The sequence below is a fragment of the Muscardinus avellanarius genome, assembly GCF_963383645.1.
Source record: "Muscardinus avellanarius genome assembly, chromosome: 7".
NCBI classification, from domain to species: Eukaryota; Metazoa; Chordata; class Mammalia; order Rodentia; family Gliridae; genus Muscardinus; species Muscardinus avellanarius.
In genome coordinates, this window is record NC_137793.1 from 107,311,865 (window position 1) to 107,327,551 (window position 15,687).

General features: G+C 56.6%; 1 protein-coding gene and 1 pseudogene across 2 annotated transcripts; one reads left to right on the top strand and one right to left on the bottom strand.

Moving 5' to 3' along the window:
* Positions 1–705: 705 nt before the first annotated feature.
* FAM163A (family with sequence similarity 163 member A) lies at positions 706–2,155 on the bottom strand (the record flags this gene model as incomplete). The annotated part of the gene is made up of 2 exons (XM_080698526.1): positions 706–1,116; positions 2,063–2,155. The coding sequence occupies 2 exons, from the start codon at positions 2,153–2,155 to the stop codon at positions 706–708; spliced, it is 504 nt and encodes a 167-aa protein (XP_080554652.1).
* Positions 2,156–11,506: 9,351 nt separating this feature from the next.
* LOC308265177 (glutathione S-transferase P-like) lies at positions 11,507–15,229 on the top strand (annotated as a pseudogene). The gene is made up of 2 exons: positions 11,507–11,613; positions 14,575–15,229. The product of its transcript is annotated as a glutathione S-transferase P-like (transcript).
* Positions 15,230–15,687: the final 458 nt, after the last annotated feature.

The window sequence follows — 15,687 nt, forward strand, 5'->3', positions numbered from 1 at the left end:
GGACACCCTCAGCCTGATGGACCAGGGTGACAGTGCAACCTCCCCAGCTCAGCTTGTCCAGCAGGGCAGCCCGAGGATGTGGGGGAGACGAGGTTGTAGAGTTGCGGAATGTGTGTGGACCGTCCCGACACAGGACCAGGGGCCGGGGGCTTTAAAGTCACCTTGATGTGATCTGTGAGGAGGGGACAGGTGCAGATGTGGCAGGCTCAGGAGGCCACCTCCCTGCCGGAGCGGCCACGGCGGCAGCACTCTACGAAAACCAACGGACGAACCTAGGCCGCGAGCTAGCGCATGTGCCTTAGCGCGTCCTGAGGAGTCCCGCTCACAGTAGCCCTTCTCGCTTCTCACGTTCTGGAATGCCTGGGCCTCCCTTCTTGCCTGTGGCTCCCTTTCTTTCAGACATGGCCACTCCATCTCCCAAGGCCTCTAGAAGCCTCCAGAGCCTCTGCCTGCCTTTCCCTGGCTCTCCTTTCCAGAGCCCAGCAAAGCCAGGGTTTGGGATAGTGGAAGGAGGTGGTGCTGGGGCTGGGAGAGGGGGAAGTCCAACAGAGAGGCCGGGACCTTCCCCCTCCTCCCGGGTCCACCTCTGGGCCACCGGGTTGGAGCCAGGCCTCCCCTGGTTCTCAAAGACACAGCAGCTCCAATCCTGGTGAACCGCTCCCGCTGGGGCCGCCGGGCGTGGGCGCTGGCCCGGGGTGGAAGGGGTTACACGTCTGTACTAATAGCCCTTGGATTGGTGAAGGCCTCGTGCCCAGGGCCCGGCCAGGTCACCGGGTGACTCTGGGGCGCTGCCAGCTTGAGGGATGGGGGCCCCCCCTCCTTGTAGCATGTGGGGGCCAAGGAGAGCCTCTGGCTTCCACCCCCGTTGGGCACCATGTCAGCTGTCCGTATGTAAAAGGGGGCGCGGTACGGGGAGCAGGTGGCGCAGTGGCCGGCGACCCTGCAGGGCTGGCTACAGGGCTCGCCGGTGAGGGGCGCCAGGCTGCCTCTGCCGTCCAGGGCTTGGGAGCTGCAGGCGTTGCAGGCGGGGCCTCTGGGCTGCGCGGGCGGGCCCTGCTCCTCCTCCTCCTCCTCCTCGTCTGCATCTTTGGCTGTATTCTTCTCACAGCAGTAATACTGTGGGGAGAGGACCCGGCGCCTGAGAGGCGGCCTGTGCACCGCGCAGCCCCCATGCTTGTGAGCGCACGTGGCGCTCACACCGGCTCCACAGTGCACCTCTGCTGGGGCCGAGCAGAACCAGCACCAGAGCCGTGGCCAACAAGCTTCATACATATTTTCTTTCTTGTTTTTTTTTTTTTTTTTGGTGGTACTGGGGGTGGAACCCAGGGGCTTTCTACCTCCAGGCTATACCCCCAGACCTATTTTATATTTTATTTGGAAACAGGGTCTCACTAAGTTGCTGAGAGCCTCACTAAGTAGCTGAGGCTGGCTTCGAACCTGTGATCCTCCTGTCTCAGTTTTTTGTTTGTTTGTTTGTTTGTTTGTTTGTTTGTTTTTTACTGTGTGTGTGTTTGTGGTACTGGGGATAGAACCCAGGGGCATTCTACCTCTGAGCCACACCTCCAGCCCTATGTTTTATTATTTTATTTTATTTTGTAACAGGGTCTCACTGAGTTGCTGGGGGTCTCGTCCAGTAGCTGAGGCTGGCCGAGAACCTGTGATCCTCCTGTCTCAGCCTCCCAAGTCCTGGGATCGCAGGCGAGGCCACCACGCTGGGCTTGCTTTGCCTTTTCTTTCCCTGTTTCTCAGTGTTCTGACTCCAGATCATGGTCAAAGGGGGCAGGGGGACCGAGGGGGAGGGACATACTCACCATGCCAAGGGCTGGGGTGGCCAGCGGTCGTTTCAGAGCGTCCCCAGAACGGTGGTCTTCCCACCGCTCCTGAAATCTCAGAGGCGAGGGCAGGGGCCCAGTGTCTTCCCGGCACAGCCTCGGGCACCAAAGCTGCAGGCGTGTGTGGATGCAGCTCCCGGCCTCCCTGACCTCCGCCCCCGCCCGCCTGGCTTTGGGCTCGGTTCTGCTCCTACACTGAGGTCTGCGGGTGGCCGCAGCCCGGGACCCACCTGGAGTCTGCAGTAGCACAGGACGGCGATGACGCAGAGCAGGATCACGGTCGCGAGGATTCCGCCAGTGATCACAACCGTCCCCGCGCTCATCCGCCCGGCGCCCCATCAAACTCTGCAAGACACCGGAGGGCACAGCTGGAGGCCGGGGACCTGCGGGTACCCAATGGTACTGAGCCAGGGTGGGGCGGGTTACGGCTGCCAGAGGGAACCCAAGAGGCCAGGGTCTCTCCATGTTAAAGGTTTTTGCTGTCTAGTCTTCTCCCCTTCCACCTCTCCTTCCTCCTTTTCCTCCTCCTTCTCCTCCTCCTCCTTCTCTTTGTGGTACTGGGGATTGAACCCAGGGGCATTCCACTTCTGAGCTATATACCCAGCCTTATTTTATTTTATTTTTTTATTTTTTGGTGGTACTGGGGTTCCTGGAAACCCTTCTACCTCCTGGCTACACTCCCAGACCTATTTTTATATTTTTATTTGGAAACAGGCTCTCTTAAGCCAGAGAGGTTGGCTTCGAACCTGTGCGATCCTCCTGTCTCCGCCTCCCAAGCGCAGGGATTACAAGCGTGCGCCACCACACCCGGCTATTTTTTATTTTGATACAGGGTCTCTCTAAGTTACAAAAAGCCTCACTAAGTTGCTGAGGCTGGCCTCGAACCTGTGATCCTCCTGCCTCAGTCTTCCACGTACTGGGATTACAAAGCATGTGCCACCCTGCCAGACTTCTTTCTTGGCTTCCCCTCCTCCACGGCTCCAAGACACAGAGAATACTAGAATAAGAAGATCTCTTCTGAGTCCTCACAGCCACCTTTTGGGATGGTTACTGATCAACCCTCGTCTTGCAGGAGGAACCGAAGCGTTGATGCGTTTGGCTGGGATTCCGCGCAGCCTGGTTCCTCCCAGGGCCCGTGCCCTTTATCACCGCTCTCCTGGGCACAGACGCCAGTGGTCCCTGACAGGGCTCTAAACTCAAAAGTTCTGCCTGGTTCACTCTGGCTCTAACCCCGAGTCGTGCGTGCGTGTGTGTGTGTGTGTGTGTGTGTGTGTGTGTGTGTTTGTGTGTGTGTGTGTGTGTGTGTGTGTGTGTGGGTGGTCTCTCTCCTCTCCTTCATCTTCATGGAAAACGAGGGCGAGGGCGCCCGCAGGCGGTGGTGGGCACCCTGGCTGGGGATGCAGCAGGTTGGGGAGACGGGTCCTGACCCGTGCAGCTGAATGAACAGGATGGAGGCAACCTCTGGGCATGGGGTGTCCGGGTCTTGGGCAGGTCTGTGAATGGGGGTTTCTGGGCCTCCCAGGCACATGGGACCAAGGGAACAGGATGGCGGGGCCTTGGCCTCTTGGGGATGGACGAATGCCACAGTACTTACGTTCATAAAGGGAATGGTGACCTGCAAGACAAACAAAGGGACAGAGATGTGAGCAGAAGAGTGATACGCTGAAGACCCCCGAGCTTGGCGCATCCTCTGACCTCCACCCTGCTTGCTTTGCGTGTGTGTGGTGGTGGGCATTCTACCACGAGCTCTATCCCCACACCCAGCCCTTTCTATTTTTCTTCTTATATTTTGCGGTACTGGGGATGGAACCCAGGGGCATTCTACCTCCGAGCTACACCCCTATTCCTACTTTTTATCCTTTATTTTGAAACAGGGCCTGAGTTGCAGAGGGCCTCACTAAGTAGCTGAGGCTGCCCACAAACCGCCATCCTCTGGTCTCAGCCTCCCAAGTGCTGGGATGACAAGCGTGCACCCCCACGCCCGGCTTCAATCAGACTTTTGAATCCTCAGATCAGTGTTTGGCCAGTTAGTATCCTTGGCACCCCAAGCCGGCTGCACACAATGGCTTCCTAGGTAACCTCCCTGGCTTTGTATCTGAGCATCCTTCCTCCTGCGAAGCCTGGCCTTTCGTGGCGCGCCTTGCCGCCATCGCACAATCTGCAGGATACATAGCTCTGGGCGCAGACTTCCAGACAGGCCTCCCAGCCCTCTCTCCTCCGCCATCCTCCTGAGCCGGGCCGAGTTATCTTTCCCTGTGCACCTGCTCTCATTCTGGATGAAGCCTCTGCCCTTGGGGATGAAAGACGCTCCTTGCTCCCTTGTACAGGTGTTAAGACATGCAACCCCGCACAGGCAGGGGCTCGGACGCAGGAGCGGCAGCTGGACACTGGGGAGAGGTTCCCTGGACAGTGTTACACTTGAGCCAAGTCCTACCAGCTGCAGGAGATGGAGCCACCTGGGGTAGGAAGAACGTGCGTGCCGGGGGGTGGGGGGCGCAGGGACCAGGAACGGTGAGGGTCTAGGAAGGCCGGACAGGCCAGGGGTGACGCCGGGAGGGGGCTGTGCACGAGGCGAGGAGCTGGGATTTAACTCTTGGAGATGATCCGGTTCCTGGGGGGGTCAGCGAGGGACCGCATGCTTCTGTCTGTTCAATCCTGCGCATCCTTCAAGGCCCAGAGAGTCCTCCCCTGAATTCCCGCTCCCCGTGCTCTAAGTCTGGATTCTCCTGCAGTGCCTTTCCACGTTCTGCGCTTCAAATCCTACTTTGCTGGGATGCTAGTGACGTTTCATGTGAGACTGGCTTGATTCTTTCCACTAAGTTTTAGGTCCTTTGCAACCCGGGGCCGTGTCTGGACTTCTTTCCCCTCCCCCGCTCTAGTAGCTTTATACATTGAACACACAGAAAGTTCTTTTTTTTTTTTTTTGCGGTACTGGGGGTGGAACCAGGGGCATTCTACCTCCAAGCTGCACCCCAGCGCTATTTTTTGTTCTTTATTTTGAAACAGGGTCTCACTGGGTTGCAAAGGGCCTCACTAAGTAGCGGAGCACAGCAAGTTCTTAATAAAAGTTGGGTAACCATTTCACTGTGGAGCAGGCAGAGGCCTGGCAGTTGTGACTCTGACTGACCACCAGGGGGCAGCAAACCCCACTCTCAGCTCAATCCCATCTGCAAACTGTCAAAACCAATCTGTCTTTGCCTCCGCACCGAGGGCCAGGCTTCTGGGAGTCACTGGGGCATCTGGAGGGGGTAAGAGGAATAGGAATCTCAGCCCGGGGAGCTTTTATGTGCTTTCACTGCAACATCAAGTCACCCTCCTCTGCTTCTCTGCAGGCTCAGCATCAAGGAGGGCTGCTGAGGAGGCACCAGGGCAGGACCCACAGCTGGGCCACGGTGACCTGACCTACTGAGAGCCTCTGTCTGTCCCCCTGGAATGTGCCCAGCTTGTTTTATTAATTATTATTACTATTGTTGTTGTTGTGTGTATGTGTGTGTGTGGTGCAGGGGATTGAACCCTGGGGCATTCTACCTCAGCCTATTTTTTATTCTTTATTTTGAAACAGTCTCAATAAGTTGTAGGGGGGCTTCACTAAGTAGCTGAGGCTGGCTGCAAACCTGCAATCCTCCTGTCTTGGCCTCCCAAGTACTGGGATTAAAAGCTTGTGCAACTATGCCTGGCTCTATTATTATTGTTACTATTATTATTACTATTATTATTATTATTATTATTATTATACTGAGGAGTAAACTCAGGGGCATTCTTCCTCTGAGCTATACCCCCAGCCCCATTTTTTATTTTTTATTTTTTATTTTGTTTTTTTTTTTTTTTTTTTGGTGGTACTGGGAGTGGAACCCAGAGGCTTTCTACCTCCGGGCTATACTCCCAGACCCATTTTATATTTTATTTGGAAACAGGGTCTCACTAAGTTGCTGAGAGCCTCACTAAGTAGCTGAGGCTGGCTTCGAACCTGCGTGATCCTCCTGTCTGTCTCCCAAGCGCGGGGATTACAAGCGTGCGCCACCACGCCCGGCTCCATTTTTTATTTTGAAGCAGGGTCTCACTAGGTTGTAGAGGGTTGTGGAGGCCAGCTGAGGCTGGCCGTGAACCTGTGATCCTCCTGTCTTAGCCTCCCAAGTGCGGGGATTATAGGCTTCTGCCACCATAACAGGAGCCCAGCTTGTTTTAGAAGACAAAGGATTATGGAGACACTAAGTACGGTCAGCTCCCTCCTCCCTGCCTCTCCGCCCCATGCCTGGCCTCCCGTCTTCGGTACCGAGGACAGCTCCCTCCTCCCTGCCTCTCCGCCCCATGCCTGGCCTCCCGTCTTCGGAACCACCGAGGCCGTATGACCACAGTGGCCTGGAAATGGGGGGCACGGCACTGCAGACAGAGCCAGGGGCCGGAAGGCTCAGGTTCAAGGTTAACTGTGCCACTTAGCAGTCACCCCATTTGGGAAACTGACCTTTCTAGCTTGTAAAATGGTGTTTATAAAAAGGTCAGCTTTCAAATACAACTGTGAGGAAAAAGTAAAATGTCTGAGTGCCTTTTGTCAGCTTTAAGAGATCCCACCGAACACGGTGGTTTGTGAAAAACAAGGCCCAAACATCTCTTGGCTGCTTGTGTCTGGCCTTAACATTCACGAGCCATGAAGGCTCACATAAAGTACAGGAAATGAGCTAGCCAGGCCCAGCTGGCTTCCCGGAGGGCTCAGTGCTAATAATCTGCCACTTAAATTCCCACATTCAGCTGGGCACAGTGGTGCAGGCCTTACCCCAGAGGCTGGCAGCTGAGGCAGGAAGATGCCAACTTAGACCGTCATCAATAAACAAAAGGGCTAGGGAGATAGAACCCGTGGGCTCCACTCTGAGGCCTGCACTAAGATTAATAACAACCAACTAACAATAAGTAAGTAATTCCCACCCGCAGTGGTCTGCTCCTATTTTGGACGGGCTCATTTTCTTCCTGCAATAAGATGCGAAGGATGACGGTGACGCCCTCCACCTGAACAGCAGCTTACAGTTCACAGTGGTTGGATTCCATTCCCTCTCCAGGTGGGCAGGCTTCAAGGTGGACCATTGGCAGCCTTGCCTGGAACCCCCTCCCCTTGCTGCTGGGTCCTCTAAGTTGCTTCACAGCAAAGGTAACGAGAAGCCACGTCTGAGTAGACTCAAGACTCTGACTTCCCTCTGGCGGCAGGCCCTCCCGTCCCTTGCGGGCTCTGCAGCAAGCGGCCCCTGTGACAGGAACTGAGCGTGGTCTCTGGCCAGCCACCAGCGAGGAGCTGAGGCCTCAGGCCCACAACCCAGAGGAACCGAACGAACCATCACAGACGAGAGTGGGCGCAAATCTACTTCCCATCCAGCCGGCTGAGCTTTCAGATGAAGCCACGACCCCAGCTAAGCCTTGAGGGCTGACGCGGTGGCGCGGAGGTCGGCCCGCAGGGCACTCACGTGAAATGGCTGGGGCGGCAGCGGCTCGGTCACGCAGGCTGCGCCCGGGCAGATAGCGGTTCAGGGCGCATCGTGGCCAAGGGCCTTGGAGCCTGCCAGACACGAGAGAGGACGGTCAGCGGAACAGGGTGAAGGCTGAGGGCAGACGGCTGGCGCGGGAGGTGGCCCCAGCTCGAGACCCTGGGCCCAGGGAGGAAGCCCCAGCCTCAGAACCTGGAAAGACTCGGAAGGCCACATCCGACCCCATTCTTGTTCCCTCCCATGGGCCATCTAGAACCTTCTGCAGCAGCTGGGAAGCGAGCCTGGGTGGGGTGAGGAAGTCCAGTTTGTTCTCTCCCCCTGCACTGGGGGTGCACATCTGCGCTCCGGCAGATAGCAGCTCGGGGCGCAGCTGTCCCCCGCGCCTGTGCCCTCGCTGCCCGCGCCCTCCAGGCTCTCTGGCTTTACACGCCGCCTTCCCGCTCCTTTCCCCACTCTTCCTCGGATCCACCTTTCCCAGTGGCTGGGGCTTCCCGTGTCCAGTAGCCTGACTTCCTGGGGACCGAGCCCACCAAGTGGACATTCAGGCTGGTGCTGATGGGGCCGGGGAGGCAGGGCCCTGCAAGGCGTCTGGGATCACGGCGGACACGGCCTTGCATGCTGTCCAGCAGTGCCAATAGTCAGAAGATGCCGACTCTGGTGGCCCAGATGCCCAGGGGCAGAGCCAGGGGTGGCAGAGGACCCTGGGATGGAGACCATACACTGGCTCAGGCTGAGGGATGGTAGGAGAGAGGCCCCTGCAGGGACCTCAGGAGGCCACTCCTTAAAAACTCACAAAAGCAAGAGCTTTTTAAAAAAATTTTTTTCCAGCGCCTCCCAGATCTCTAGCCAGTAAGAACCCACCATTTCTATCTGGCAGGTAGTGAAATCACGACTGGGGGAAGGAGCAAGAGGAACCCAGACGGCCATGTCCAGACTACGGCAGAGTCAGTCTGGAGGGAGGGAGGTGAGTGGCCTCAAATGGGGCTGAGTTGATTATTACTCATGTCTGCTGTTTTAAACCCCCCCGTGGAGACTGTGTCTGTAATTTTAAAACAACTGTAAAACGATCACTGAAGCATAAATAAAGCAGTGGAGGCCAGGAGTGAGGGTGCACACCTGTAATACCAGTACTTAGGAGGCTGAGACAGGAGGATTGCAGGTTCGAGGACAGCCCCAGCAAGCAGTGAGACTTAGCAACTGAGCAAGACCCCATTTCAAAACAAAACAATAAAAAGGGGCTGGAGAGCCAGGTGTGGTGGCACACGCCTGTAATCCCAGTACTTGGGAGGCTGAGATAGGAGGACCATAGTCCGAGGCCAACCTCAGCTACTCAGTGAGGCCATCTGCAACTTATCAAGATCCTGTTTTAGCCGGGCGTGGTGGCGCATGCTTGTAATCCCCAGGCTTGGGAGGCAGAGACAGGAGGATCGCGCAGGTTCGCAGCCAGCTGCGCTGGCCTAAGAGACCCTGTTTCCAAATAAAAATATATAAAACAATAGGTCTGGGAGTGTAGCCAGGAGGTAGAAGGGCTTCCAGGAACCCCAGTACCACAAAAAAAAAAAAACAAAAAAAACAAAAAAAACCCACAACAAAACAACAACAACAAAAAAGAATTAAAAATTTGGCTGGGGGTGTAGCTTGGAGACAGAATGCCCTGGGGTTCCATCCCTGGCACCAGCACCAAAAAAAAAAAAAAAAAAAAAGTGTAACTTGCCCAAGTCTCCCCAGCGGAGGACAAGGTACCCCATTAAATACATTTCAAAGTAAAGGAATACTGGGGTTGGGGTGGGGCAAGGTTGCTTTTTTAGCACAAACCTTGTGGTATGCTTGCTTAACAACAGAAAAATGATCTGTTGAAATGTAAAGATTCTTAAGAGGTCTAGCCCAACCTCTATGTCGAGATGAAGAGGCCAAGTTCAGAGACAAGTGACTTTTTTTTTATACTGGGAGTTGGACCCGGGGCATTCTACCTTTGAGCTATACCTTCAATCCTGCTTTATTTTTTATTCTGAAACAGGGTCTCACTAAGTCATTGATGTTCTCACTGGGTGGCTGAGTTTGGCCTTTAACTGTGATCCTCTCGTCTCAGCCTCCCAAGTACTGAGATTACTGCCAAGAGACTTGCTTGGCCACACATCGCGGGCAGCCATGGGGCTGGGAGTGGAGCTCCTGACCCGAGGGCTGCTCTCCTTCCTGAAGGCCGACACATTTGTCACCAGGAGCTGAGGGATCCCTTGAAGTAGGGTTTGTGAAATGGGCTTGAGGTGGTGCATGTTCAAGATAGAGCCTTGTGGGAAAGATCAGGGTCCAGATGCCCTGGAGCAGCCTCCAGAGTCGGCATTGCTGGCAGGTTTGCTATCAGCCATCTGGCCCTTCTAGACAGTGACGCAGAGCCACGGTCTTTGGGAGGATTTCAGGCTGGAGGCAGCAGGGGTGTGAGGTGACCTTGCATTGCCGGTGGCATCATCTGGTGCCCACATGACAGGATGGCTATGGGTTATGTGTCCTTTGGGCAAGCGGGCCGGAAGTCAGGGGGGGAAGAGGGGAGCTCTGAGCAGCACCAGGAGCACATCTGGTGCAGAAAAGGAACCAATAAAGAAGTCAGGGTGGGAGGGCTTACCGTCCATTCTTCTAGAAGAGTCTGGGGATAGGCCTTCCATGAGCCAACCTGATGGAGGCCTCCTGCTTCCTCTTAGGCAGGGGTCTCTCCTCTCTCCCAGGAGCCCCCTGTCCTCAGTGACTTCAAGCTTGCTGAAGCAGAGTCACCTCGCCTCGCCGCCCGGGCAAATGCTGGCAGGAACTGCCGGCCGCAGCTGGCACCGGCACATGTAATTAATGAGTGCCGCCCTGTCCCCTGCTCGGCCCCTAGGAGCACGAGTTAATTGAGTGGGGCCTAAGCACCGGCTGATCTCAATTTCTTCCGATGCAATTAAGCTTTCTCCAGTGATTTATTAACTTATGGGGCAGACAGGGCTGCTCAGCCGCTCCAGAGAGGAGGAACCGCTCCTGACCTCTTTACCTGTCTTCCTGGATGGCGGGCCTTGGCGAGGCTGGCAGAGGGGGATGGAGCAGAAGGATCCTTGTGTCCTGAGGCCCAGCCCCAAGTCCTGACTCCCAGGATGAGGGTCTGAAAGACTGGTGACCACATGGGTCCCCACGCCAGGGATAGGCGTGCGCCGTTGGGGAAGGGACCTCTCCTCCAACAAGGTACTCGTGCAAATCATCAAGGAAAAAGCCCAAGGGCGTGAACGTGATAATGGGCCACGGGCAGGTGGTTTACAAAAGGGGCAACCCTACAGGCTAAGGGGAGATCGAAGGGGAAGGGCAGGATGGCAGCCAGGAGGATCATCCATGACCGTCTCCCCCGACACACCAAACTGAACACTACTGCCTGCTTTTAGAATAAAACGAAAAAGCATATTGGATAAGGCAGGAAGGGAAGAGGCACCCGCGCTGCCCCTCTCCTGGTTCCAGCAGCCCATGGAGAGAGCCCAGGGAATTAAGCTCAGGACTCAAGACTTGAAACCCAGGCCCAGGCCCGTCCCAATGAAGCCCAGTGCTGGGCAGAGCCCTATGGTTTCCACCAGGCCAGTACTGCAGCCTGAGCCCCTGGAACAGCGTCAGGCCAGGCGGTGATGGCCGCCTCCATACCACCCTCCGACCCAGCAGGCAGAGCGGGGAGCAGGGCTGCTCCTGCGGGGTGCCAGGCAGGAAAGCTAGCCCAGGGCTTTGTCTTGGTCCCCAGGCCCACCACTGTGAGAATCGGGCAAAAACCGAAGGCCCCGTACGCAGGCCAGAGCCCACAGGAGGAGCCCCGAGACTTCCCAGCATCAGCAGAGGCCTCTGCCCCAGCAGGACAGATGAGTTTGGCCTGCATCATTTCTAGCCTTGGCGTGCTCCCGGGGCACCCCACTCTCCTCCCAAGACTGCAGGCCCCGGCAGGTGTGACTCGGGGACAACCTGGTAGCGTCAGCCTCGGTGGCCAAGGGACTGTCTCTAGCGCCTGTCCCCCAACCTCAGACAGCATGGCTGTCACCGGGCCAGTGCTCACACAGGGCTCAGGACTGCCCTGACGCCAGGCAGAGACCCGCACCCCAGGAGGTGGATTTGTGTTTCAGCCCATAGCTGTGGTACGGACCCCAGTGCACCCTAAGACTGTGAAGGTCATTGCGGCTATGAGATCTGGGCATCACCCAGACTACCATGAGCCCGAGTGGCCAGCAGCTGGCCTTCACTCGCGCTGCCTCCGTCCTGGGCGGTGTGGTGTGCTATAAGACCCCATTCCTGGGAGGAGGCCACAGGACAGGATAGTAAGCACAAGACTTGCCCTGAAATTTAGTACCGCGTTAGTGAAGCCTCACACTGGGAATATCCAACGGTCCTCATCTCCAGACCCTCTGGACCAGCTGCAGTGCTGGAGGAAGACCCATGGCCCCAAGCTCTGGGACTTCCATCCCAGCCAGAGTCACTTGTGAGTAGCTGCAGCTGTCTCTGGCCAGGAGTCCACCTCAGTAGCCGGCAGCCCAGGGAAGTGCGGGCCTTGGTTCAACTCCAGTGACCTGCTGATCTTGGTGGGCTCTGGGCGTGGGTGTAACACAGCCTGTGGGCACTGGTGGCCACAGGTGTAACCTAGGGGCTTGAAGCTCGTCCACGCATGATGAGTCTTCCCAGGGTGGAGCAGAATCCCACAACAACTGAATACAGGCCAGAAACTATGGATAGGGCATCTGGGCCTGATCTGGCCCCAGAGAGGCTTGGGGGACAGACTCCTCCTTCCAGGTTCTTTCCTGACTCCTGAACAGCACACTGATAGAACATTTGGTTCAAACCTGGGCCTGGACTGTCCTCTAGTACGGACAGTGCCAACGCACCAATGGCAGACTCCTGCAGCTCTGGAACTGAGCGCCACCCAGCTGAGCTAGTAGAAGTGACTTCAGACTCAGGAAATAAACGATCTCCTTGGAATTTCAGAAAGACAGGCACAAACAAAGCTCAATCCAGAAGACTGGCATAAATACTGAACCCGTCAACGCCCAGATAACATTGCACACCAACACACATCAAGGGCTTTCAGGAAACCGTGACCCCACAGTATGCTCAAAATCCAGTGACGGAAACGGAACTTCCAGCGATCAGTATGGGAGAATTCCCAGAGAATTGCATTGACCAGGCCTAGTGGGAAAGTTGTTCTGCATGCCTAGAACTGTCCCAACACAGAGCCTTCCACTCTGGTCTGCGCAGCTGTGTGTCGTAGAAAGAGCACTAGCCTGGGAGTCCCATGATTTGGGTTCAGATTCTGTTTTCTACACCTCTTACCTACATGCTTTTGGACAATTCGTGATCTCCTTCATCTGCAAAATGGAGATAAATAATATACTTCCTTTCCAGGATGAGGATTATAGGGGTAAGTGGAGAGGGCGTTGAAGTTATGCTGCCTTCTAAGGAAGGTAGAGGCCATCCCCTGCGCCTTGGGCGCTAACAGAAGGCTGTGTCGCTAACAGATGCGACGGTCCTTCATGCACACTCGTCCCCTGAGTTGGTTAGGCTGAAGTCAGTGTGAGTCCAGTAAGAGCTAGACACTCAGTATGAATGAGTAAGAAGAGGGTGGCAGGGTGTGAGTGGACCAGACAGGGCTGGGATGAGGAAGGGACAGGTCCCAGGAGCCATGGTGGATGCTGGGGCTTCAGCTGGATGCCCCAGCCTGTTAAACATCCCCGCAGCTCGTGCAAATGCCTTTTAATAATTGAGTTCTCTTAATTCTAAGTTGCAGTGGGGCTGAGCATGCTCCTGCCTAGTGTGTATCCATGGTACAAGGAGTGTACTCACAGCAAGCAATCGGGGCAGGCAGGAATTCAGAGTCAGAGGTAACCACGGCAATTTGTGGCTCTTGGACGGATCTGGGGCTTCCTATGAGCCCTGCATGGGCGTCTGGGCCAGTCCTGTGTAGATCCTGCGGAGCACGTGGCCCGGCTCAGGTTAAGCGCGGTTTAATACCTGTGACGACGGCCTCCTGCCTTTCTCATTCTGTCCTCGACCTGCTGCTCAGGTCAGAACGAGTCCCTAAGGTGGCTGACCATGGCTGACGAACGCTTGGGCTGGGACCTTTGCATCTCAGTGTACTTGTGCAACCCCCCACCCCCTTTGGTGGTACTGGGGTTCCTGGAAGCCCTTCTACCTCCAGGCTACACTCCCAGACCTATTTTTTTTTGAAACAGGGTCTCTTAAGCCAGCATGGCTGGCTTTGAACCTGCGCGATCCTCCTGTCTCCCAAGTGCGGGGATTACAAGCGTGTGCCACCACGCCCGGCATGCAAACTCTTTTACCTCGTGTTTATTTCTCACCTACCAGTTCCAGAGCCTTAAGGGAAGCGCTGGCATTAAGCTCCACCCGGGGAGCTCATGGGGGTTGGGCAGCATGTCCAGGTTCCCAGAGGAGGCCCAGGGTGACTGGCGCAGACCACCAGGGGCTTGAGCCCCAGTATCCACCCTGGGCATTCAGTGCTTAGGGCTGCCAATCAGTACTTACTGCAGATGAACAACAGATGCCCCGCTCCCCCAGCCAAGGCAGGTGTGCAGGTGCCACGGCTCCCATAGCTCAACTCACCCCTCCTGGGCGACCCAGCAGGCCGCTCCGCACATTCCTTCAGTTAAAGCTACGTTGATCTTGGACGGAGAGCGAACACGGACGGGTGTGTGGGAGCCCTGCACAGGCAGAGCTTGGACCTGGCTCTGAGCCCCGCAGGCTGGAAGGGGGCGTGACCTCAGGAAAACCTAGGAGCAGCCACTTCGTGTCTGCCTTGCCCTAGAACAGAGCAGGTGCTCGATGCGTACTTGTCCAATGAGGAAGCTAGCTGATGGCTGCAGAAAGCCCCCTTTGCCACCGCCTGCCTGTCCCTCGTTCCTTCCTCGAGCCCGTGGACCTCTCGTTAGAGAACTCAGGCCCTCCGTTTCTGCTCGTCTCTGCCACACACCTGGGATGTAATTATGTGTCACTTAGGTGAGCGTGGGCTGCTCGTCTCTGCAGGTCTTGAGGTTCCGGTCCCGGGTCTGTCCCCTCGGCTCCGGAGAGGCCACGCCACAGCGGCGCGCTCGGGCTGCGGCTCGGTTTCCCTTTCTGTCTTTCACTAACGCATATGGACTTGGACTTTTTCTACGCTTCCTCCTGTTGACCCTCCAAGCTTGGACATTTTTTATTTCTCTGATTTTATGGAAAATACTAAGTTAAGAAAGGCCAAGGGGCCCCAGCCCTGTCACCGAGGCCTACCTCCGCAGCCGCGAGCCGCCCTCCCGCTACGCAGCAGTCACACCGCCCTACACCATCGTCTTCTTCCCTGTTCGAGGGCGCTGCGGGGCCATACACCTGCTGCTGGCCGACCAGGCCAGAGCTGGAAGGCGGACGTGGTGACCAAGGAGACCTGGTCCTAGGGCTCGCTCAAGGCCTCCGGCCTCTACGGGCAGATCCCCATGTTCCAGGATGGAGATCTCACCCTGTACCAGTCCAATGCCATCCTGCGCCACCTGGGCCGCTCGCTGGGGCTGGACGGGAAGGACGATCGGGAGGCAACCCTCTTGGACATGGTGAACGACGGCGTCGAGGACCTCGGCTGTAAAAACATCACCCTCATCTATACTAACTATGAGGCCGGCAAGGACGGCTATGTGAAGGCGCTGCCCGGACCCCTGAAGCCTGGTTCTGCTGGCCCAGAACCAGGGCAGCCAGGCCTTCACTGTGGGCAACCAGATTGCCTTCGCCGACTACAACCTGCTGGGTTTGCTGCTGATCCACCAGGTCCTGGCCCCCGGCTCCTGGACACCTTCCCCTTCTCTCTGACTACGTGGCGCGCCTGAGCGCCCGGCCCAAGATCAAGGCCTTCCTGACCTCCCTGACCACGTGAACCGCCCCGTCAATGGCAACGGGAAACAGTGAGGCTGCCGCCCTGCTCCCCCAGGACCAATAAAGTTCCCAATACAGGAAGAAAAAAAACTCCAAGGGATTTGGCAAAGGGTGCACAGCTGTTCCAGGGACCCGAGATTCCCTGCCCCTGCTCTTTTTCCATGACCAGTAGTTTTGCTACACAAGAGTGGCTGGTCCGTCTCTGTGCACCGGCTGGTCTAAGTCCACACCCATGCTCGCTCTCCTAGCCTTACTCTGCTGCCTTAGTAGCCGATGACTGGCTGGAGGATGGGGCTGTAGAGGGATGGGGCTATGGGGGATGGGGCTATGGGAGATGAGGCTATGGGGGATGGGGCTACGGGGATGGGGCCACGGGGGATGGGGCCACGGGGGATGGGGCTATGGGAAATGGGGCTATGGGGGATGGGGCTATAGAGGGATGGGGTTATGGGGGATGGGGCAATGGGGGATGGGGCTATAGAGGGATGGGG